This window comes from Atheta coriaria, unplaced genomic scaffold, assembly GCF_025399875.1.
Source record: "Atheta coriaria isolate IRGN ID8LTWV9N9 unplaced genomic scaffold, Caltech_Dcor_3.1 hic_scaffold_4_pilon, whole genome shotgun sequence".
In the NCBI taxonomy this organism is placed as follows: domain Eukaryota; kingdom Metazoa; phylum Arthropoda; class Insecta; order Coleoptera; family Staphylinidae; genus Dalotia; species Dalotia coriaria.
This window is the reverse complement of record NW_027045446.1, coordinates 6,744,582-6,765,097: the sequence shown is the minus strand read 5'-3', so window position 1 is coordinate 6,765,097 and position 20,516 is coordinate 6,744,582. Positions and strand designations below refer to the sequence as shown.

General features: G+C 41.1%; 1 protein-coding gene across 10 annotated transcripts in view; it reads right to left on the bottom strand.

Moving 5' to 3' along the window:
* The window catches only part of bru3 (bruno 3), a 179,208-nt gene that overhangs the window by 150,355 nt on the left and 8,337 nt on the right, over window positions 1–20,516 (bottom strand). For 9 of the 10 annotated variants that reach the window (XM_065300330.1, XM_065300331.1, XM_065300334.1 and 6 more), the window contains exon 2: window positions 6,249–6,331. In XM_065300330.1, coding sequence (XP_065156402.1) covers window positions 6,249–6,331 — 83 coding nt within the window. Of the gene's footprint in view, window positions 1–2,699; window positions 2,973–6,248; window positions 6,332–20,516 lie in introns of those variants that run through there. The other variant, XM_065300336.1, reaches the window with a different exon arrangement.

Sequence of the window (20,516 nt, the reverse complement as noted above, 5' to 3'; positions counted from 1 at the left end):
TTTTTGCTTTGGTAGGGCATGTGTTGTGTGTTTATGATGGCCGTTTGTTTAGCATACCGACGTGAATTGCGTAGCGCAATAAAAACGAAAATAGCGTCATCGCTCCTCCGTCTTCGAAGTCCTCCTCCTCTTTCGAACGCAAAAAGTCTGTGGCGCTGAGCGCAACTTTGGTATTTCGATAAAACTAGATTTATGACGTTGAAATACCGCGTTTACGCATTATGTGCGCCACGCATAGACGCTTTTTACGCTTGCGGGGTTTACAGTTTACAGTTTATGGCTATCAAGACTCCCTATTTGATCAGATTTTGTACCGACTGTTTGCAGCCAGGCGTGAAGAAGGCCGATGAAAAGAAGTCGACACGAGATGTAGAAAGATTGGGGTTAGTTGTGAACATGCTGTGTCGAGCGGAGCTAAGGAGTATCTGAGCGAGTGTTTTTTTTTTGAAAATTTGGCAATTTAATAGTACATCAATAAGCGCGCTCCGCCGACGCGTGCGGCATCAGCGCGGCAGTTTCCAGTTCATTCGGTCTGGCGCAATAAAATCAGCCGACACAGATTCCCCATAAAAGGCATAAAGGCCTCCGAGAAGGATTGCTCGAGCAAATGAAAAGACGACCGAGGGGGAGTTTTGCATTCACGCACATTCCGCTCGCGCGCGCTCGTCGCATAAAAAATTGATATTGCTCCCGTTCCGCGTGCGCGGATATTCCGCGATATTGATTATCTATATGCTCGATGTGCTCCCGGTTATAAGTATGTATACGAGGCCTCACCCTCGTCGCGCTCCTCGCGTCGACAAAAAGTAGTTCGAAACTCTGATAACACGCGCACCGCGTCGCCAAACTTTTCGGCTAAAAGGGAAAACTTTCCTTTGGCATGTGCCACCTTAGGAACTTCTCCGGCCTCAGCCATTGGAATTTTTTCCAGCCTGCGTCGCCGTCCACTATATTAAAGGTGGCTCAGGTTCGATGGAGTAAACCCAACCCAGTTCACTTGCAAGAGTAAAAAAGTTTAAAGTTTTGAGAATAACCCAGAGTATGTGATAACATTATCAAGTTTGAATAAGTCGATTACAAAAGGTCCTTAAGGCCCACAAAGGAGGAAACGAGGAACAAAATCAGTCGCTGGATGTGCGCCGAAGAGAACGCGAGAAGAAAAATGCGTTTTAAAGCTCTGCCATTATTTTATTCCGGCCTAATGACTTTTCAGGCGCGCTTAAGTAACTAAAGTAATAGAAGTTTACAAAGTCGATAAATTCCTGAGTGCTAATCACAATTACATCTACCGCTCGGTTTAAAATTTCAAATAACTTACACCATATTTCAAGACACTTTCTAGAACAGTGTGTTTAAAATATGAACTACTTTTGGATGTTTGAAAAAATTTTCAATATTTTAGTTTCGGATTGGATTTTTGGCCGGATGCGAGTTATAAACGTTATAAACCCGATAAATCTGTAACCACTCCAACATTTCGGGAGGCTGTGCGGCTGGAAAAAGGCACCTCCTTTTATCCATCAAATAATAAACGCGTTGAATCAATAAACTCGAATCTATTTTTGCCGGGCGCGCGCGGTACCCGCCGTCGATTTTAAATTAAAGCGGGGCCGCAAGTCCAAAAACCAACGCATTCGCTTGCGTATGAAATAATAAATACGCACAGATGCCGATGGACGCGTAACAGATTCAACGCATAACGAGCCAGCGGCGGCGTCGGCGGCGGCCGCTGTTTGCTGATATCAGGTAGAGTGCTTTCATCGTTACGGAGCGCGCGCGCAGAGTGCACCAACTATAAATTAGCCAATTTACTTTAATCCGGCCAGCTTTGATCTTTCCATTGACGAAAAAAATGCTTGAATCGGCGGGAATTAACCGACATTTAAACACATCACGGATTTCATCGTAAGCACTCAAGCAATGTTTGAAATTTCAAATCCACATTCACTTTGTTATGAATAAATATCCGATCGCAGCCTTTCTTACGCCGGTATTATTTTATTTTGTGTATATTGTTCAAGATAACATCCGGATGATAAGCATTTGCTGACTGGTTTGTTTACAAAATTTTAGACGTATTTGTGTGCGCGTAATGTTTACAATTTTTTGCTTGCCGACGAATGCTTCCTTTGCAACGTGCTTCTTCTAGCACCGCAGCAACGATCCGTTTTACAACTTGATCTATTTTTAATAGTCAACACGTGTTGCTTTAACTTACGCTTCACCTCACACTCCAAGTCATGCTGCTGTTTAGGTAAAAAATCATGTTTTGTACATGTTGATAGTTTTCGACAGACCAAATTTTATTTGTATATAACTAGTGACTAGTCAATATCCATAACGCCTAAACAAAGGAATGAGATTCATGATTTGTAGCATCTTGGCACCGAAAATATGAGCGTGAGGAAAAAAACAACACGAAATTATCGTGATAGCACAATATTATCGGCGAATTTATTCTCGGCTGTTGCGCAAGTTATTTTCCCAGTCACAATAACTCTTCTTCGGTAATAAATAAGATTAGGGAGGGAATTGGAGCTGTTGGCAAGGCAGGGCATGAGAAAAATTGCTCCAAAGAATCCGGAACCAGCCCTCAGATGAAACCAGCTATAAGCCGACTAACCGAGACATACTGCCTTTGAATACGCACAAAAAATTAAACAAAAGACAACACAATGGAAGATATAATATCTACGAACCAGCAATGTGTCATAGTAGGTAGCGGGCAACAGCTCGGGATAGACCAGCACATCGTAATCCATTTTTGGGATAGTGGAAGGAGTTTTCAACCAGCTTTTGTGATTGTTCACAAAGTTTTTTGCACTCACTAGATTATTATATCTAACTTTAACGCACGATTCGATTTAGGATTCACACGCGACTTGGTTTCGGATTGTTTTCGTACTTTTCGTACAAAGTGCTTCGCGTACGCGTCTAGGACTAGGAGAGTCGTTTATTGGCGCCCGTCGAATACCGAATGCGGGCGCGAACACAACACACTCGCGAGGCCGAGATGTGTGGCGTTTGTTTACGCTATCGCGGGACCCCCGAAGTTAAACAGACTTGCCGTCCAGCACCGAACGCGTGCGCCGGCGTCTTAAATTTAGAATCGACAGGCGCGTGCAATGTGCGCACGCCAAGCGAATAATGAATCAGAAATCGACACGATCAACGATGTAAGAACACTCGCGGCAAATAGCAAACACCCTGTCCATAGCGACTAGCACAACGTAAAAATAAAATCAGCGACTGAAAATCTCCCTTGTCTTGCGATTATCTTTTTGTGATATATTTATTCTTGAAATCACTTGTTAACCTCAGTAAACATACTTTGAGATTTTTTGAGGTTAAAAACTGATGGAATGTTTAGTCCCTCGTGAAAACTTTTTTAAACTGAATTTTTCATGTTTGTACAGTTTTGTGAAATTCGGCCCCAGTGGATTGTTGTATTTTTTGTTTGTGTAGCATCCAATTTTTTGTCCGTTTGTCTGTTCCGCATCAAATTGCCACAATTCAATCTATAAATTTACAAACTAAACCAAACCGAATCAAATTGCGAGTTTTCTGCTTCGCTGATTGCTTGGAGGCGTTGCGTAATTGAATTTCCATTTTCCAGAAATGTTGAGCGCGTGGCCGTAAATAATGTCGCTACTTCATAAATCACACGCCGTTTCTCCCTTAGTTAACAACCTTTTATTGTCGTTTTAATAGCGCGAAATGTCTTTTATAGTTCGTTCCGCGCGGGTCCCGCGAGAGAGGAGCGCACAATGTCGCCCCAAAGTTAACCGAAAGTCAAAGAAAAATAAAGAAAAACGACGTTTTTTCCATCGCCTTCGCATAGTATGCGAGGCGCCGACTTCGCCTTCGTCTAGGAGTCGCCGTGAAGTCGTTTTTGTTAAGTAAACAGCATTTGCATTTACATATTATCTTGATGGCGGCCTCCACGGGATGGCAAGCGAATAGGTATACGCAAATCGATTGTGCATTGACCTTATATTGAACCGAACAGCACGGTATCACGAAAATTTCCACCAAAATCAAATTTAACTTTAAAAATTAACTTCATTCGATCAAACTTAAATATTTGCGTATTATTATTTTAAAAAATTACGTGGATATAGTTTTTAAAAAATTTAAGCCTTTTTAAATCCAATACTGCTGCTTGTGTGAATATGAACGATGAACGATGTCTAGCGCAATTTTTTAGCCGTCGTACTTTTCTCGCTCCTTAAATAACATTGTTTTGTTTTGCGCCCCCAGACGAAGCGGCGCTTAAGTTAAAGGGTTGCCGCCGACGACAATAACGGCATGCATACGTTAAAGGTCGTGCACGAAATTCCGACGATAAATTATGACCCGACGAACCAGACGGCCAAGCAAACACGTTTTTCATTTCTTTCATTTTTCATCAGACCATCAACCACATCGTGCATTGCGCTCACCGTGCCTGAAGTAATACGTAATTGTTTTTCCCTATTAGTCATTAGAATTTTTATTTTATTTTTCCTCCACCTCAGCGAGCACATTTTTCATCGTCTGTAAATCTTTGATCGTAAATTCCACACGATGTTGCAATGTTGAAAGCGCATATTTCCATCAGTCGGGCGTGCGGGCGAAAATCAATACATAACTTATTCATTCGATGAGTTACAACGGTAGCTGGTGTATGAGCGGCTAGGGCAATTTGCACGAGTGTGAGTGTTTAAACTTATTACCGCGACTCGCCACGAGCCGATGTAAATTGTTGCTCATTACTTTTTATTGCACGGGCGGGCAGTGCGCCGTTTGCACGGAGAAAACGCGAGGCCCGCTCGAGGCATCGGTGATGCAGTGTGTACACACATAATAAATATCAAATTGTTTATATCTTACTTAACGCCGGCCGACGCCGAACGCATTAACAACGGTAATTTCGGTAAGCGCGCCGCTTACGAACGCAAATCCCGACACCAAAATCCACCGTGGTGCTAGTTAACTGCCGCGAATGCACATTCATTCAGGGATACCAGCGGAATAAACTTAATTTTGTTGCAAGTTAAGCAGAAAACTTTCGACCAAATTAAAATGCAAACAAGCACGACCTCCATTTTCTAATAACTGCAACGTGACAGTGTTATTCAAACCTCAAAATTATTCGGGTTTTAATCGAAAAAAATATTCCGTTCCGGCAATTTAATTTTAATTAAAATATCTTGCGTCCCTAAATTAAGAAATGTTTTCTAGTAATATAATTGAGTCAAGCTACTCGTGCTGAATGTGGAAATTGTTAGGAATTGTAGAAATTTACAAAGTAAACAGACGTCTTAAAGAAGAACGCCGTCAAATTATGCGCGGCATGGCCGGGAATTTACGCGCAAGTGGCAAAACGTAAGACATTGTAATGTCGCTCAAACAGAACACAAATATGCAAACACCCCATTATCAGCAACACGATTATGCATTTAGATGCCGTGTTTATTTCGCTTGCTTGTTTTGCACCCGAGCATTCTGCAGACAGTCAAAAACATTCAAACTGAGTGTTTCGAAAAAAGTTCCATAGTCTAAGTAACTGCTCCAAGTAGCAATTTGAAGGTGTCGTTTGAAGTTGTTTGAGAATCGTGAATTTTTATGTCCTTTGTGCGAAAGCAAGAAAATGTCTACGTTCTCAAGGCAGGATTTTCTTTGCTGTGGCGGTTTTGTTGGTCGTCTTGACTGGTTTCGTAGTTAAACTGGGAATGCAAAGCACGTGCCGAGTATATGAACTGAAATATAGAGGAACGATGTATGCACGTACTAATAGTACACGCCGGGAGGGGCGTCGAGCAGCGCGCCGAGATCGATAGAATATGAGGCGCGTTTTGAATAACGCTCTCTCCCCCGATCCCGTTGCCGCCCGTTGGAGAGGAGCGGCGAAGCGCGCGTCCCGAGTCCCGTTCGATTTAACAAGCAAATTAAAATATTGAACAGCTCCGCCGTCGTCGGCCCGTGGTCGGTATTTGCGATAAGGTCGGATGGAAGGGCGGCGAGAAAAAGCTCCGGTCGATGGTGGCAGGATGAGTAGTGCATTTCTATAGCGCTCGCACTACTCGTGTATTGGCATTACTCCGAGTCCTGCTCCAGTTTTAATTGAAGCCGCGCGCAACCATCGGACGAAGCGAATGGCAGGCGCCATTAAAAAATGGGACGCAAAAAGAGTGCTTCACTCGTCCACCAACACACCGGTAGGTGAGCAGGGGAGAATGCGGTTTGCTGGTTTTGTTGGTACTCACCCCTGGCAATGTGTGTTTCTCATGCAGAGCGTTCTGGGCGTTGAGGGCGCTCTCCGGACTGAAGTACGTTAGGAATGCGCAACCTGTAATCACAACAACAAATCCCTAGTACACGTGGTTCACACTAATAACACCGAAAACAACATTAAAGGCAGAAGCTATGGGGCGACGTGTGACTGGCGCAAATGGGGGTGTGTGTGGGTGCGTACGTCGCGGCATTGAAATTACATTCGCAAACAACATCGCAATGGTACCCAGTAGAGAGCGCATTAGAACGGGAACCAGCAGCCCGTTTCAATTGATGCTCTGCGCTGCTTTGCGCCCGAGTGTTGTTTCTGTGAAGCGCGTTTGGATGGGTTTGTAATTTGCGGAACGGTGCTACATAATGCTCTAATGCATCAAACTAATATGTGCTTCTAATTAATGCCTCTAGAGAGACTTGTCTAAGCACAAATCGGGGCTGGTGTACAATTTTAATGAGAAACAGATGCTAAGTTTATGCATAGAATCATCTTCTACATCAACATCAACATGATATTACAATGTCTGAATTAAGACAATTAAATCTATTTAACACCTATTTAAAATTGTGTTTTTCATTCTGTAAAACGTTGTATAGATGAACATTCAAAAGACGCCATACGTCATCCCAGACTCTCGACGTCTATGAATGATTGATCCCGGCAGTAAAATATCCGGATATGAGCCCAATATACGACCAAATGTCCCACCAGCCAGGTCCTCAGAAAATACAAGCAGATACCAATTCCAGGGACCTGAACGATAATGAAAAACTGCTGGGAGCAAGTTTCACGACGTTTCGTGGATTGAATTTATTACTCCTAAACTTGAAGTGGAACAATACAAAAGTCGACTTCACCTCAAATACAATGTCCAGAGAGTGAAGTTTATTGCAATCATTATCTACTAAAAACCAGAACAGCCAAAAAATTAAGTTGCAAAAAAAGACTGGGAAATTCAGTACTAAAAATAGTCCTTGCATTTTGCATTCTGGATTCTGGGTTCTACACCCAATGTGTGGTGTTTACCTTCTCAATTTTTTATTTTTATGCCTTCCAATTCGTCTCCGAAAGTGTTTAGCGTGGGATCCAGAGGAGCGAAATAAATTCGGAATATTTTAAATTGATACGGCCATTTATCATGCGCGCACAAAGGAAGGCCATCTTATTGTGGAATGATTTTTTGTCCTGAGACCGCATACACGATTTCCTTTGTCGACGCCGCACAAACATTTTCATGGAAAAACCAACACAGGTTACGTCATCAATTGCTCAGATGTATTCTAGGGTAAACACGCATGTGTGTAGGTGTAGATATAGCTAGATTGATTTTGTACAGGTTGTATTATCCTGCGTTCCCGGCATCCAGGTTTATAGATATATCCATGGGTTGGTGTGCGTGAAAAGCGGTTTTCAACGTTTCGCGTGAGCGTTGGATGGCTGGCGTGAGCTCTTTCATTGTCGGGGGCGCCGCCGGCGCATAATACGCTATTATGTCGTTATCAATCAATCCATCAATCAGGTGTTTACTAATCGTTACGTTTTAATAAATGGGCCAGCCGGCCAGGTAATATAATGTAAATATCATTCAAATGTGTAGATGTAGATTAATGTAAAGATAAGGTATACCCACAAACCTTGCGCTTTACCAACTAATCAACTCTGTGTTATTAATATTTTTATATTTTCTACTATATTGATAATAGTAGATAATATGATAGCTAATATTTTGGTAAATTTTATTTTGTGGCTAAAAATATAAATTTGATAAATTTGGTACTGGCAACATGAAGTTTCAAGTATGTCCACTTTCATTTAATATTTCCCTCTAATTTTTCAGCGCCTGGCTGGCCTTTCATGTTGCACTCATAGCTAGTTTTTCCCTCATTGCCAGCGTGTTTTTGCGCCGATTTGTTTTTCCACTTTGTGTACTCGAGCGCGTTTTTCCACCCCCGGTCCGAGTCCATCCGCCATCCGTCGCCTGAATGCATCGCTCGCGCAGCTTTCGAGTGGCATTATGCCTCGCACAGTAGGCTTTTGTATTATATTTTATTCGAGTGTTTCGTGACTGCATTGTTCCATTTCAGCGGCGGCAAACACCGCGCCGCCGCCCACGGACTGCAGCATTGTAACTAAAAGATGCGATAAGAGCACCGCGTTCAAACCGAGTGGAGTCGAGTCAGGGCAGGTTTGTATGGATAAGCCAGAAGTAGGACTAGGACTAGAACTAGAACTCCAACTTCGTGAAGAACTTTACGAAGCGGTGTGGCAAACGCGAGCGGTTGAAGAGTGGGCTAAGCGATAAAAACCTATCTGTTTGCTATTAGCCTCGGTTTGCACGCAACACAACCACCAGCCACCAATGAAAACTACACCCGAACAGTTGCATACGCTTAAAACTAGCAACGTCAACATTTATGAATATTCACGTTGAAAAATTTGAATCAAAAATCAAGCTGATAATATTCCCGGTCTACTTTTTTTTCTACTTTTGTATTTGTATTTTATTTTGTGCAATTGGAGGGTTTGTAGTATAGTATTGTCGAACAACTGTACATAAATTTACATATTCACCGTGCGGCGGCGAATACAGCAGTGTTGCGAACGAAAAGCAGGTTTCGTGGCGCACCTGCTGAAACGGAATGGGAGCGTGAACCTGAGCGTGAACAGGTAAAAACCGAATTGGCGCTTTGTCCCGGCGGAGCGCGAAGAGGCCCGGCGCGTAATGCAGTCACGAACGGCAATTTCGTTAATTCGATGTAGCAGCTAACGCGGTAACAGATAACAATAACCTGAAGTGAATGCTGAAAGGCTTATTTTGGAAAACTAACTTGGATCAAGAAAAAGCGAAAATTAATATAATTTGAAGATATGTTGATAAAAATAATAGTAAAATTAAACATTAGACCATATTTAAAATGCAATTTACGTTAATATTATTTCTAAGTTATTATTAAATTATATTTTAAACTCTCCGAGTTCTAAAACTATAAGTGGATCGATTTTTGCTGTTTAAATATAAACGTCCTGGTATTTATAGAAAATAAACCAAACTAATAAGCGCTTTGTTACTCAGTGCAAGCGTCTGCGTTCGCGCTTCGTGCGTTTTCTAAGTAACCATAAACTATTTTTGGATTTCTCATTATTACAACAACACACATTGGAAATATGAAGTCATTCAATAGCCACATTCCCAATGGCATTTAATTATTAAGCGACAGAAACTGAAATTGAAATTTTCTATTTTCTTAATAAAATATTTAATGATTAGTCATTAAATCGTGCCATCAACTAGCAATGGGTTGGTTTGTGGTGTAAATAATTGAGTGTTGTTTAGCGGTTTATGTTCAAGAAAAACGGAGACAGACGATGTATTTTTAATGCGCCCATATCATTATTTTACCACGTCTCGCATCGTTGGGTCGCATCCCCTAATGATAGTCCAGGCGAAGGACGTTTGCCAAACGTAACTTGCGGTAATAAAAATCGTTAAAATTCAATTAGAACGGCGTAAACATGAAAATTTTCCACTTTTATGGCCGGGACAGTTGTGTCATTGTTAAGCATAAAGAAAAGCCTTAAAGTAATGGCAAGTAAAGAGTTTTACTAGCAAGATAAGATAACAAAACACCAAGTAAAAGCAACAAAAATTTTATTTTTATTTAAATATTTCAAATAATTTTATTTAAATTATGAGCAAACATAAAATTTTACGAAAGAAAAATTTAATTGAAAGCGGTTCTTTAACAACAACTTCAAATAAACGTGTTGAAATGAGGTAAAAAGGGCATCCATTTTGTATGTCGCCTGCTATTTTAAAATGTATGCACTCCCACTCGTAGCTCAAGTCCTTTAAACAACCCTGCACAGGGTTCTAACACATTACGAGGATAAAATTATGAAATACAATAAAGCCTAAGTAGAAGTAAAACCGTGACGTTTATTAAAATTAATATTAAACTTGCTGCGACTCTTTACCACCCTTTAACACCCTCGCCTCCGCCGCCACAACGATCCCTACTGAAGTGCGCGGTACACAACAAATTCGCTTTATTTTTTACTCGGTTTTTTTGCTCTGGATAGAACAAAGAACGACGCAAGAAGAAAACGTGGCGTTAAGGGTTGGTCGCTGGAAGTTTTATTTTATATGGTTGTTGGTGTACGAGTGCGTATATAATGCGGAGTGTGCGGTTGACGCGGGCCGCGCTTATCGTTAATCATACCAGTTTGGACGGAGGCGGTGGCAGCAGCGGCGGTTACGACCTAGCCCAATGTCTATTTTGCTTTTAACGCACCCTCTAAGGAACTCCATCAAACGACACCGCTAAGACCAAATGCGGATTGGAGGGTGAAAGTGAGAAATCGGATGTGGTAGAAAAAGTTTTGTCGAGCCCACTTCTATTTCCTCTTCTAATCGGGTATGATTTTTAATGGAGACAGCCTCTAAGTAATGTCAACCATTTGTCATATTACTACCCTATAAAAATGAATTTAGAAGTAATAATAATTAATCTATTTTTTAATAATATTTTTAATATTTCTGTAAATTTGAGTATAGTAATGGTAATAATATTATATTTAAGGGTTGGTGTTAACAGACTGGCCTATTTTCCTCTCCGCGCGTGCACTAATATCGAATGACGTTAATAGTGTGTAAAAGAAGCAATTATTTCTCGTTGGAACAGTTTTATGACATCATTTGTCTGCCGCTTCTATCTGGCTTTCATGCGTTCTCCTAATTTTCGCCCCATCGGCTTTTTCATCCCTTTGCGAGCGCACACGCGCACATGAGCACTCGTCCACATTTTTGTGTTACAAGCGCAATCCCCTCTTTAGCCACATTCTACATTCATACCAGTGGTGGCACTCAATGCGAGTGACACAATTTCTAACTTGTGATAAAGCACACGAGAATGACACGCTAACAACTAAATATATAGACGCATCCAGTGACGCTTAAAACTTTGTAATGTGTTTCGAGATGTGCGCAGACTTAATACCATCATGTCCTTTTATTGATCGCAGAAATTACATGACAAGACATTAAAAACCTTCAGCATGCGATAAAGGTCAGCATTTTGATTACGCCGTTAAAGTCTTGATCTAGATGAAAACGTCTGATCTGATCCTCATTCTTCGCTGGTGATCCTCAGCTATCCTTTGTCGGTTTTGATCCATCATACGGAATACGTAGTGAAATTGTTCGGGATGAGAAACGATTGCAGACGTGCTGGGTGTGTGCCCGCCTGCTGGTAACGCTTTGGCGCCGCTCCTTTGAGAAGCGCAACGTGACGGGTTTTCCTAAACGCCAGCGCTGCCCGCGTTGCTCCAAACCGTGTTATATCGACCTTAACTTAGATATCATGTTTCGGTAATGCGATTTGGCTGTTGTGCCGCCTTCGTCAGTGTTTCCCCAACACCACGCGCGCAAGTGGAGGCGCCGGGCAACTATAGCTTCTAATTTATTTGCAGCGCCTCGAATAGTGAAGGAAATGTGAGAAACTTGGATTTTCAATTTAATACTAAAACGTGTTAATAATTTCACAATCCAATTGATTTTAGTTTTATGTTGAAAATAGTATTTGATTCAACTTAATTAAATTATGTCGCGAAAAGTTTATTTAGGTTTTATGTTAATTACAAGTATGTTAATTTACTTCTTGTCTAGGTAGTAATGCAATGACCTCAAACATTTGATCCTGAAGTTCAGAAACATTTATATTCTATCACATTTAAGATGAAAAAAATGAACCGAAAATACGCCTGAAAAAATATAAAGTTGACTCGATTTGACTCGTCTTGGCTCGTTTAATATTTTTGATATTTTACGACCCCACCACCCCTCGTAAAACCGATGATAACAACAAGCTGGGAGCAACACGGCCGTATTCGGTAATAAATAAACTCCGTTCACTTCGTTATATAACACTATTGCATTTTACGATATTTTCTTGTCTTATATTTTGTATCAAAATATTTTTATCGTCGTGTGCATGTGAGATTTAGATGTAATGCAATAATGAGCAGCATGTAATCCGCTTGCGAACAGGGATTGATTGTTAGCGTAATTAGATTATCGATGCCGCCTTTCAATTTTACACCATCCTGTTGCATAACGATTACGCAACGCTATCGATTTTACTAATAAAAGTAATAAAGATGTTGCCTTGAATATACCCATGACTTTTGAAGAGTCTTATGATTTCTCAACCATCTGATTCTTGGCACTTGTCCTGAAATCTCGTTAGGATACAGCATGAAGATTGAAAAATAAGTTTTTGAAAATTTCATGAATTCAAGCAGCGTGGATGATAAAAATGTTGCACTTCGTTTTTACGGTGTTGAGTGCACCTTCAATTTGGCTTCGATATTGTCATCGGAGTAGTTGTCATGCGTGATGCGCATTCTCGCCGAAAAACTTTGAATTGGATAATCTAAAATCCAATTGCAGTTGTCGTTTTTTGCAGTTGGAGAAATTTTGGCCCTCCCCAGTAATTTTCCACTCTTGTAGGAAAGCATGAAACTGCCAACGCTCGGGGAGGTTGGAAGCAGTCTTTCTGCAATTTGACTGTTTTCCAAAAGTCAACAAGTAGCGCTAGCACCGCAGCCGAAACATTTCGCATTTGCTTGTCCGAGTATAACTCATTTTACGCTCTATCGCCGTCCAGCCAGATGGCTGCCGGCCACTAGAAAACTACTTTTTTTTTGCAATTCAACCCCTTGCCAAAAAACGCTGCTTCGTGCCAGATAACTTATTGCCCAAATTAAGCAAATCAATGTGGGGCGCAGTATCTGCCAAGTGTTTAATTTTTGAATAAAATAATTTTACAAAGTAGAGTTTGTGGCGGTGGCGGGATGAAGAGTTGTCAGAATGCACATGTGGGGCGGTCATTGAGACGCCGCGCCGCTTGGTCTCGACGTGCCGCGCTTGACAACTCGCCGAGTCGAATTGCATGCACGCGGCGCACAAAGGAGGACAAAGCACCCCAAATCATCGAGCTACAGCACCATTCACAGCGGCTGGATGGAATAAAGGACGTAAAGTGCATCTGCGCGCTTACAGAGGAGGCATAAAACAAGAAAACAATCGTTCGGTTAGACGTACATTTCAGAAAAGTTGAAAATTTAACAATTGTATTCGAAACTTTTTCGATGATTTATCAAAAATTATTATCATTTTAAACAGAAACAAAATTGCGTTGCGTGTTTAAATATTTATTTTGAAAACTCTTTGTACTGGCGTTTCTAATTAAGCCTAAATTATCCCTAGTTGAATAAATAAAATTTAATGAACAAGAACTGGGACATGAGTTTTGTAGGAATTTTTTTTTTAAATTCGCAAATAACTTCGCAGTTCTACAAAAAATTTTGTTTTTAAAATCTATTTCTAAATATATTTGATATATATTTCAAGGTGTGTTACTGTAATAATAAAAAAAAGTAAAGACCCACCGCTAGTTAGATGGCAGTTAGGCGCAAAACTAAATCTTCCCGTCTTGCCATTCATGCCCATGCTCTGGTATGCACCGGGAAGCTTCAGGATGTCTGCTTTGCGTCTGTTCGCCTCTTGGCAGAGATGCCGGGCACTCGGCACTCATCCGCTTCATCCTTTTTCCACCGTCGCGCAGCAACCCTCCTGAGTACTTAATAACTTATGCACGTGGTATTATTACCAACGGCCCTCAACTATAATCCTCGTAGCTGGCAAGGATGCCGTGGATGTCTGGATGGAAGCGAAATCTTGCACGGCCTTTCAATAGGCAGGGAAGCGTGACTCAGACGTCTGGATATAGGACGTTGATCGATATTGATTTTGGATTATTCAGTGTGCTATTTAGCACAAACTCAGCCAAATCGCACAACGTTGCAACTTTGTACACTCACACATAAATGTAACGTCAACAGTGCATATTGCTACAATTTTAGCTGTCAGTCACTGTCAAGCAAATTTTATTCTCAGCGTTTTTTACATTCGACATTTTTCATAATTAAAGCTAAAAGTTCAAACACGAACGGTTTTCACTGTGGTATCCGGAATAAAGAGCAAAGTAGGAACCGAAGGTGGAGTTCAATATGTAATTGGAATTTGAATATTCCATTCTCCGCATTGATGGAATTCCGGTCAGTTTTAAATTGAAAGGCCAGGCGCACACGCGACTACCAGCGAAGAATGGCAGTCGATCGTTGATAGTGGCAAAAAATATATGCTAGAGAATTGATTAATAGCTAAAATAGTTGAAGTGACCAAGCAGTACATTTTTGTTAGTAATTTAACCAAAACTTTATTTTAACAAAACTTAAAATTGAATTTTATGCGTTTTTTTACACCAACAAAATTTGTTTGCTTAAAATTTACTGCCTGGTCCAACAAAATATTTAAATTTTCCCCCATAAAAGAAGTTCTTTATTCTTTCACCTTACTCTTGCAAGAAAAATGAATTAAATCTGCACGTCGGGCACGTAGCTGCAACTTTCGCGCGCACGTTTATATATATTTAATATACTCGCCGGTGGAGAATTTTAGTTTGTACGTTGTAAAACGTTGTAAAAGTTTTTGCAAGTTTTCAGCCTGAATTACCGCTACATTCCGCGTGCGCACCCAAAATGACTCAGAAATGTATGTTATTGTATGCCTACCGCCAACACTAAGCTTACACATTGGACTAAAGTCTGAGAAATGCTTGAGAAAATTTAGAATTTCGTTGCGAAACGTATAGAAAGCGGGATGCAAAAGCGCAGCCGGGAGCAAACTTTCTATGAGGGCGCGCATAAAACTCGCTTAAAGTTTCATATGCAGAAAACGTAGTTTTCACTAAAGATGTTATACAAAATATACAAAATGTACGTCGTCATAGCAAAAGTTACCATCATTTAATCTCACAAAACAAACACAAAAAATGATTCATTTTTATATATTTTTATTTTAATCAATATTTCCTACGTATTTAGTAATAATTCAATAAAACATTATGTTTTTAAAGTTTTTGGTCTGTTTTGTACAGTTTTGAGATGTAAAGAAAGTTTGTAGCAACATTTTCCGCAGTAAACTTTTAATGCAGGGTTGCAAATTTTATGCCCGTCTAAAGAGGCATGCGGGATGTTCCCGTAGATTCCCACCTCAAACATCCTAAAGACGTAATCCCAACTCAAGGTTCGATTTGGATTTGGATTGAAACTTTGATTTTTCATTTCTTTTCGAACGACTGCATAAAAAATAAATAAAATTTTCTTCATGATGAAGTCTGTGATTAACTGAAATTACCAAGTATGACATGATGAATGCGCCGGCTTGGGAGAATTCTGATGGCAATCAGGGTGCGTAAATCGTGGATGAACATATTGATATGTGGGAGGATAATTAGTCCAAGTCCGTTGGCTGTGGTCGCCGGGCGCGCATCCCATATCTATCAATCAGTGCTTCGTTAGCGCGGGCGGGCAGCGTGGTGGAAAGCTGGCCGTGCGGTGGCGATAACGTCGCGAGGGCGTTTATTAGCGCGTCGCCGCCGTCGCGACGGGCCCAATCATTATTTTCGCCAATTTCGTCTGACGACGTTATCTATTATTCGGGTGGTTTGAATGACGCCCAAGGCACGCATCACAATTTGACCTTTGACACCGAACTAAATTTAGATTTATTTTCTTCAATTTTTAAAATTATTCTTTTAACATTTGAGGCATATTTTAATAAAAGTTGTCTTTTGAAATTAAATTCGTTGCGGTGAGTGAGAAATTAATGAAAAACTGGGGTGTTAGTCGCGTCTGGTACGTGCGTGCGAGTTAAAAGTTCAATTAGGCATAGTAAGTGCGGCGCATTTATTGCGCCATAAATACAAACGCGCGGCGTGTGTCGGCGGCGGCTGCGACGTGCGCTGTTTGCGTCGCCAACCGCCGTCTCCGAGGCCTCCGCCGTCCGCCGCCCGAAGTGAGTCAGACTTTCCATTACGGTGATCAATATTGGCGCGCGAGGCACACATTTCGCCCGAAGTCTGCCAACTTATCGAGAAACGTACATGACGTTAAATGCAGGTATACAAAGCGTTGCCCAAATTTTAAAACTAATTTTTCCTACATTGGAGTAGAATCCAAACATTTCCCTATAAATTTATACTACGATTTTCTATTTAATTAAATACTTGTTTGTTTTTGATTCAACAAAATGTGTTGATTTTGTAGCCGTAGAGAAAAGTCCTGGCAAGGTCGTTCTCCACGTACTAGGTATCTATCGCCTCGAGGGACGACGGCGCAAACGATGAAACGAAGCGTCGCGCGCCGTCTTTATGGACCTCGTCCTCCTCGTTCTGTTCGCCCCGGCCGTCGGGGCGTCGTGCTCGTCATTGTCTTACTTTCTCATGCCATCAAAAATCAGGACAAACTGGACGAACTTGTTTGCATGTCGTAAAAGTATAACAAGATGACGCTGTGCAAGCAAAAACTATTATTATCCTAATTTTATCTCGGTGGGCGTAAAAGTAATTTAAATAATCAGAAATGTTTGAAAGGTCTCTAAGGGTTCGCAAAGGTTTAACCCGGTCTAGGGACACTAGGATCACTCTGGGGAGGGAACAGGCATGCGTGACAGAGTAGAGCGTTGCTAAAAGGACTTAAAAGGATATGTAAGCGAGGCGCCCGCAAAAGGGACGGTTATCACTTGAACTCTGCCCCCCACACTTTAAACCCTCCAAAGGACACTATTTCTCTAGTCTGGACATATCCACCCTTATGTATTTCACATGTAAATGCATATACAGTTTGTTAAAAAAATATTGAACATTAAAACCCTTTTTTAATTGGGTTATATTATTATTTCAACCGAATGTACATTTTTTAAATAATTTTAAATATTCTAATTTATCTTTTAGAAATTGTATAAAGAAGGATATGTGAATGAATCTGTCGCCTTTCGAGGCAATCAGCGACCGTTTCGGCTTGCCCTCGGATGCTAATTCCCAGATTTATACGCGCCGGCAGACAACTTTGACCTCGCGCTCTAATTTAGCAAATTCGGCGCGACATCCCGCCGGACGGGGGACATTTATTTTGAAGGCGGGGGTGTGGAATCTCGAGGGATGGACCGTACATTCACAACAAAACATGTACAACTAAAACATCTAAACAGAAATATATTGAAGTTTGTGTTAATAGCATAACCATATAAAACTATAACTATAAAAAGTGGTCATTTCAACTTTTTTTTGAATGATTAGACGCTAATGAAAGTTAATTTTAGCAACTTTAAGTTAAAATTGTATATCTGCTAATATTTAAGTAGCTTCTTTACGAGCGACAACAGCTCTAAAACTCATGAATAACGACTTGAAGGAAAAATGTTTAAAGTAGGGTGCGCTGGCAAATGCAAACAATGGCCATTAGCGTTTCAGGCCCGTGGATGGTGTCGTAATTTTCGATCAGATAGGCGCTCAGCGCGTGGCGGAAAAAATCTTATCGGCGATTCGCAGGGCGAGTCGAAGCTACACTGAAAGATGGTCACACGGTCACGTAATAGATCTGCGTCTGAAGGCGTAAATCACTCGTTTATCGCGCGTGCATATCGCGTTCCATTACTTTTCACACCAGTAGTTGAACTAGAATACCTAGAAACTGGCGTTTGCGACTTTGAAAGTTCACGGACTTGATGAGTGTCACATACAAATGATCAAAAGGTGATAATGGAAAAAAAGATAATTTTACAGTTTAGGTTTTTAAATTTATAATAAAAAGTGTATTTTATTTGTGTTTTTTCGTGATACAATCAATGCAAATAGTAATAAATTTTAGCATTTTCGGTTGTAATTTTTGATGTTTCAGCAATTTACGATTATCAATCAGTCACCCATCCAACTAGAATCCCACGGGAGTAAAAATCAATAGGAACACGGTGCGCAAAACGCACGTTTATTTATTTTGCACACACGTTTTGTGCACATGCAACTAAATAACGTTTGTAATTTTTATTCCATATATTCGCTTTGATAAAACTACATTTTTATTATTTTACTACCGAATAATCTCAGTATATAACACCAAACATTGATAATTACTAAAGACACAAGTTATTTTTTACCCTCCGGAATTTGTTTAGTACTTTTAGTAATTTTCACCCCGGTTGTTTACATACCGTTGCCCAAAACGCCGGATTTTTTTCGGCCTTTCACATGTTTGCCCCTGGATATAATATACAAATGCGACAATTTATAGTGTTGTTTATGAAAATGTACACATCGCGCGCGCAGTGGCCGCCCCACCTCGAAACGGCTATTAATGTAGCATTTATTATTTCACGTGCGCTATCTCCTTCGGTAAACACGTATCCCCGTAGATAAATGTATCAGAAAGCGGCGGCGAGGTGCATGCGCCCGGGAAAAAAGTAAATAAAAACCAACTGTGCTCTGGCGTGTAATAAACATAAAGATAAAAATTTATGGCGCAAAATTTTCGCCCCGGCAATGGAAACATGCACTCGATGTGAATATGAACGCAAACCTGAACTAGAAAGAACAGCACAAAACATGGCAATACAAAACTAACATACAGTACGACCAATAACTTTTAAAAACTAATTTATAAACGTTTGAGCACCGTTGTTTGTGTTGTTGAGGCGTCTGGTTATATTTTTTTCAACGCGTGTGGTTTTTTTCTGCTCGTTTTTTTGTCGTATCAAAGGATAATTCATGTTTTTCATTACTCGAGGCTGCCGTTTTGCCGGGCGCGGCGCGCATTCCGAGCGACGGGATGGCAAATTTCTTTCCGCATTTTTGTACGTTTCCACGTCTCGTCCTGTAACTTTATTAAAAAAGAGAAGAAGAAAGTATGAGTTATGAATGTTTTTCAAAGGAATTAACATTTCATTTTACGAGAGGCTTTGCTCGGACAAGACAAACCTTTTCTCGTGCCTCGGGAAAAGTTGCTCGCCCGTATTTATACGCAGATGGAAATATTTAGGGGCGGCTTTCGTCTCTCCGAAAATTCAACGCGGCAGTGGTGGAAATGTTTCGAGGAGTGCGCGTTCGGACCCGCAGCGACAGCGCGGTCGGCGCGCGGCTTTTATTGTGGAAAGAAAACTCGCCACTCTTTGTTCCTTTACGACTCGTCGAGGGCGCGAGCCACGTATAACTTGCATATGCGTCATTCCGAGCCGAAGCCGGTGCTTTTATTTTACGCTCGACACAAGTGAGCTTTTTTCGCAGATTCGCGCTCTCTGTTTCATTCCTGTGTAGTCTTCGTCGCAAATGAATTCCGCGCTGTGAGAGCCGGTTTCATTCAAAGCGCAAGGCGGGAAGATTTGTTGATCAAATTTGAATGAAACAAAAGCTCGAGTGTGTGCGCGGCACGTGCAACCGCTTTCTCCGACCTCCAAGCGCAGTCTGGTTTTCTGGTTTCCTTTTCGTCGAGCGCTGTTGTGATAAACACGTTTTGTCTTATTTAGATGCGACTGGGAACTCCCAGTTGCGGTTTGCCAGTAATAAACTTGCTTTACGAAATAATCTAAAGCCGCTAAAATTGTATTACGTACTAATCTCTTGAAAATAATGAAATAATGAAAATTTTTTGAGAATTTATTTTAATCAATACTCAAAACTGTTCCTGTTGCACAATCAAGCCCCAACCCTCCCCAGTCATGCAAGTCGTGTTTGCCGAAGAGGACCATTAGCTCCGAATAATAAATCAAAAGGCGGTCGATGTAGCAGTCATTAATTCATTATTTAAAACAAGAAGGGGACCGCGCCCCGCGTGTTGTTGTTGTTAAATGAAAACGCGAACATAAGCCGGGTGTTTGTTGTACCATTACCGTTCATTTATCAAACGCTGCACTCGGCCGAGCGCTTTCACCTGTGCGCCGCGTATTGCAATAAATCCACGAAAACATTGCCGGGGCGTAAAAAATCAAATCGGTTATATCGGGTTGTTTCTCTGGCGCGCAAAAAGAGAGAAAGAGATTACTCCATACGCCACTTGGTGTACTCTTACGCGCATGTAGAAAAACTTGTCTAGCACGAACTGGAAAGTCATTTATTCTGGGTGTCGACTGTCACAAAGCAGGCGAGGCAGACGCGTCGGCCGTGCCGACTCCTACCGCCCCCCACGGCCTCCCCAGGCCGCCCCGTCTGGATCATGCGTTATTGCATTCCACCATCGCACAAGCCGATCCCGATTCGGATACACGCGCGCGCGTTTACACGTCGTTTCCCTCTGGAGGGGAATTTTATCCAAAAATTTCAATTTTGCACAAAAAAATTTATATTGCAGTCAA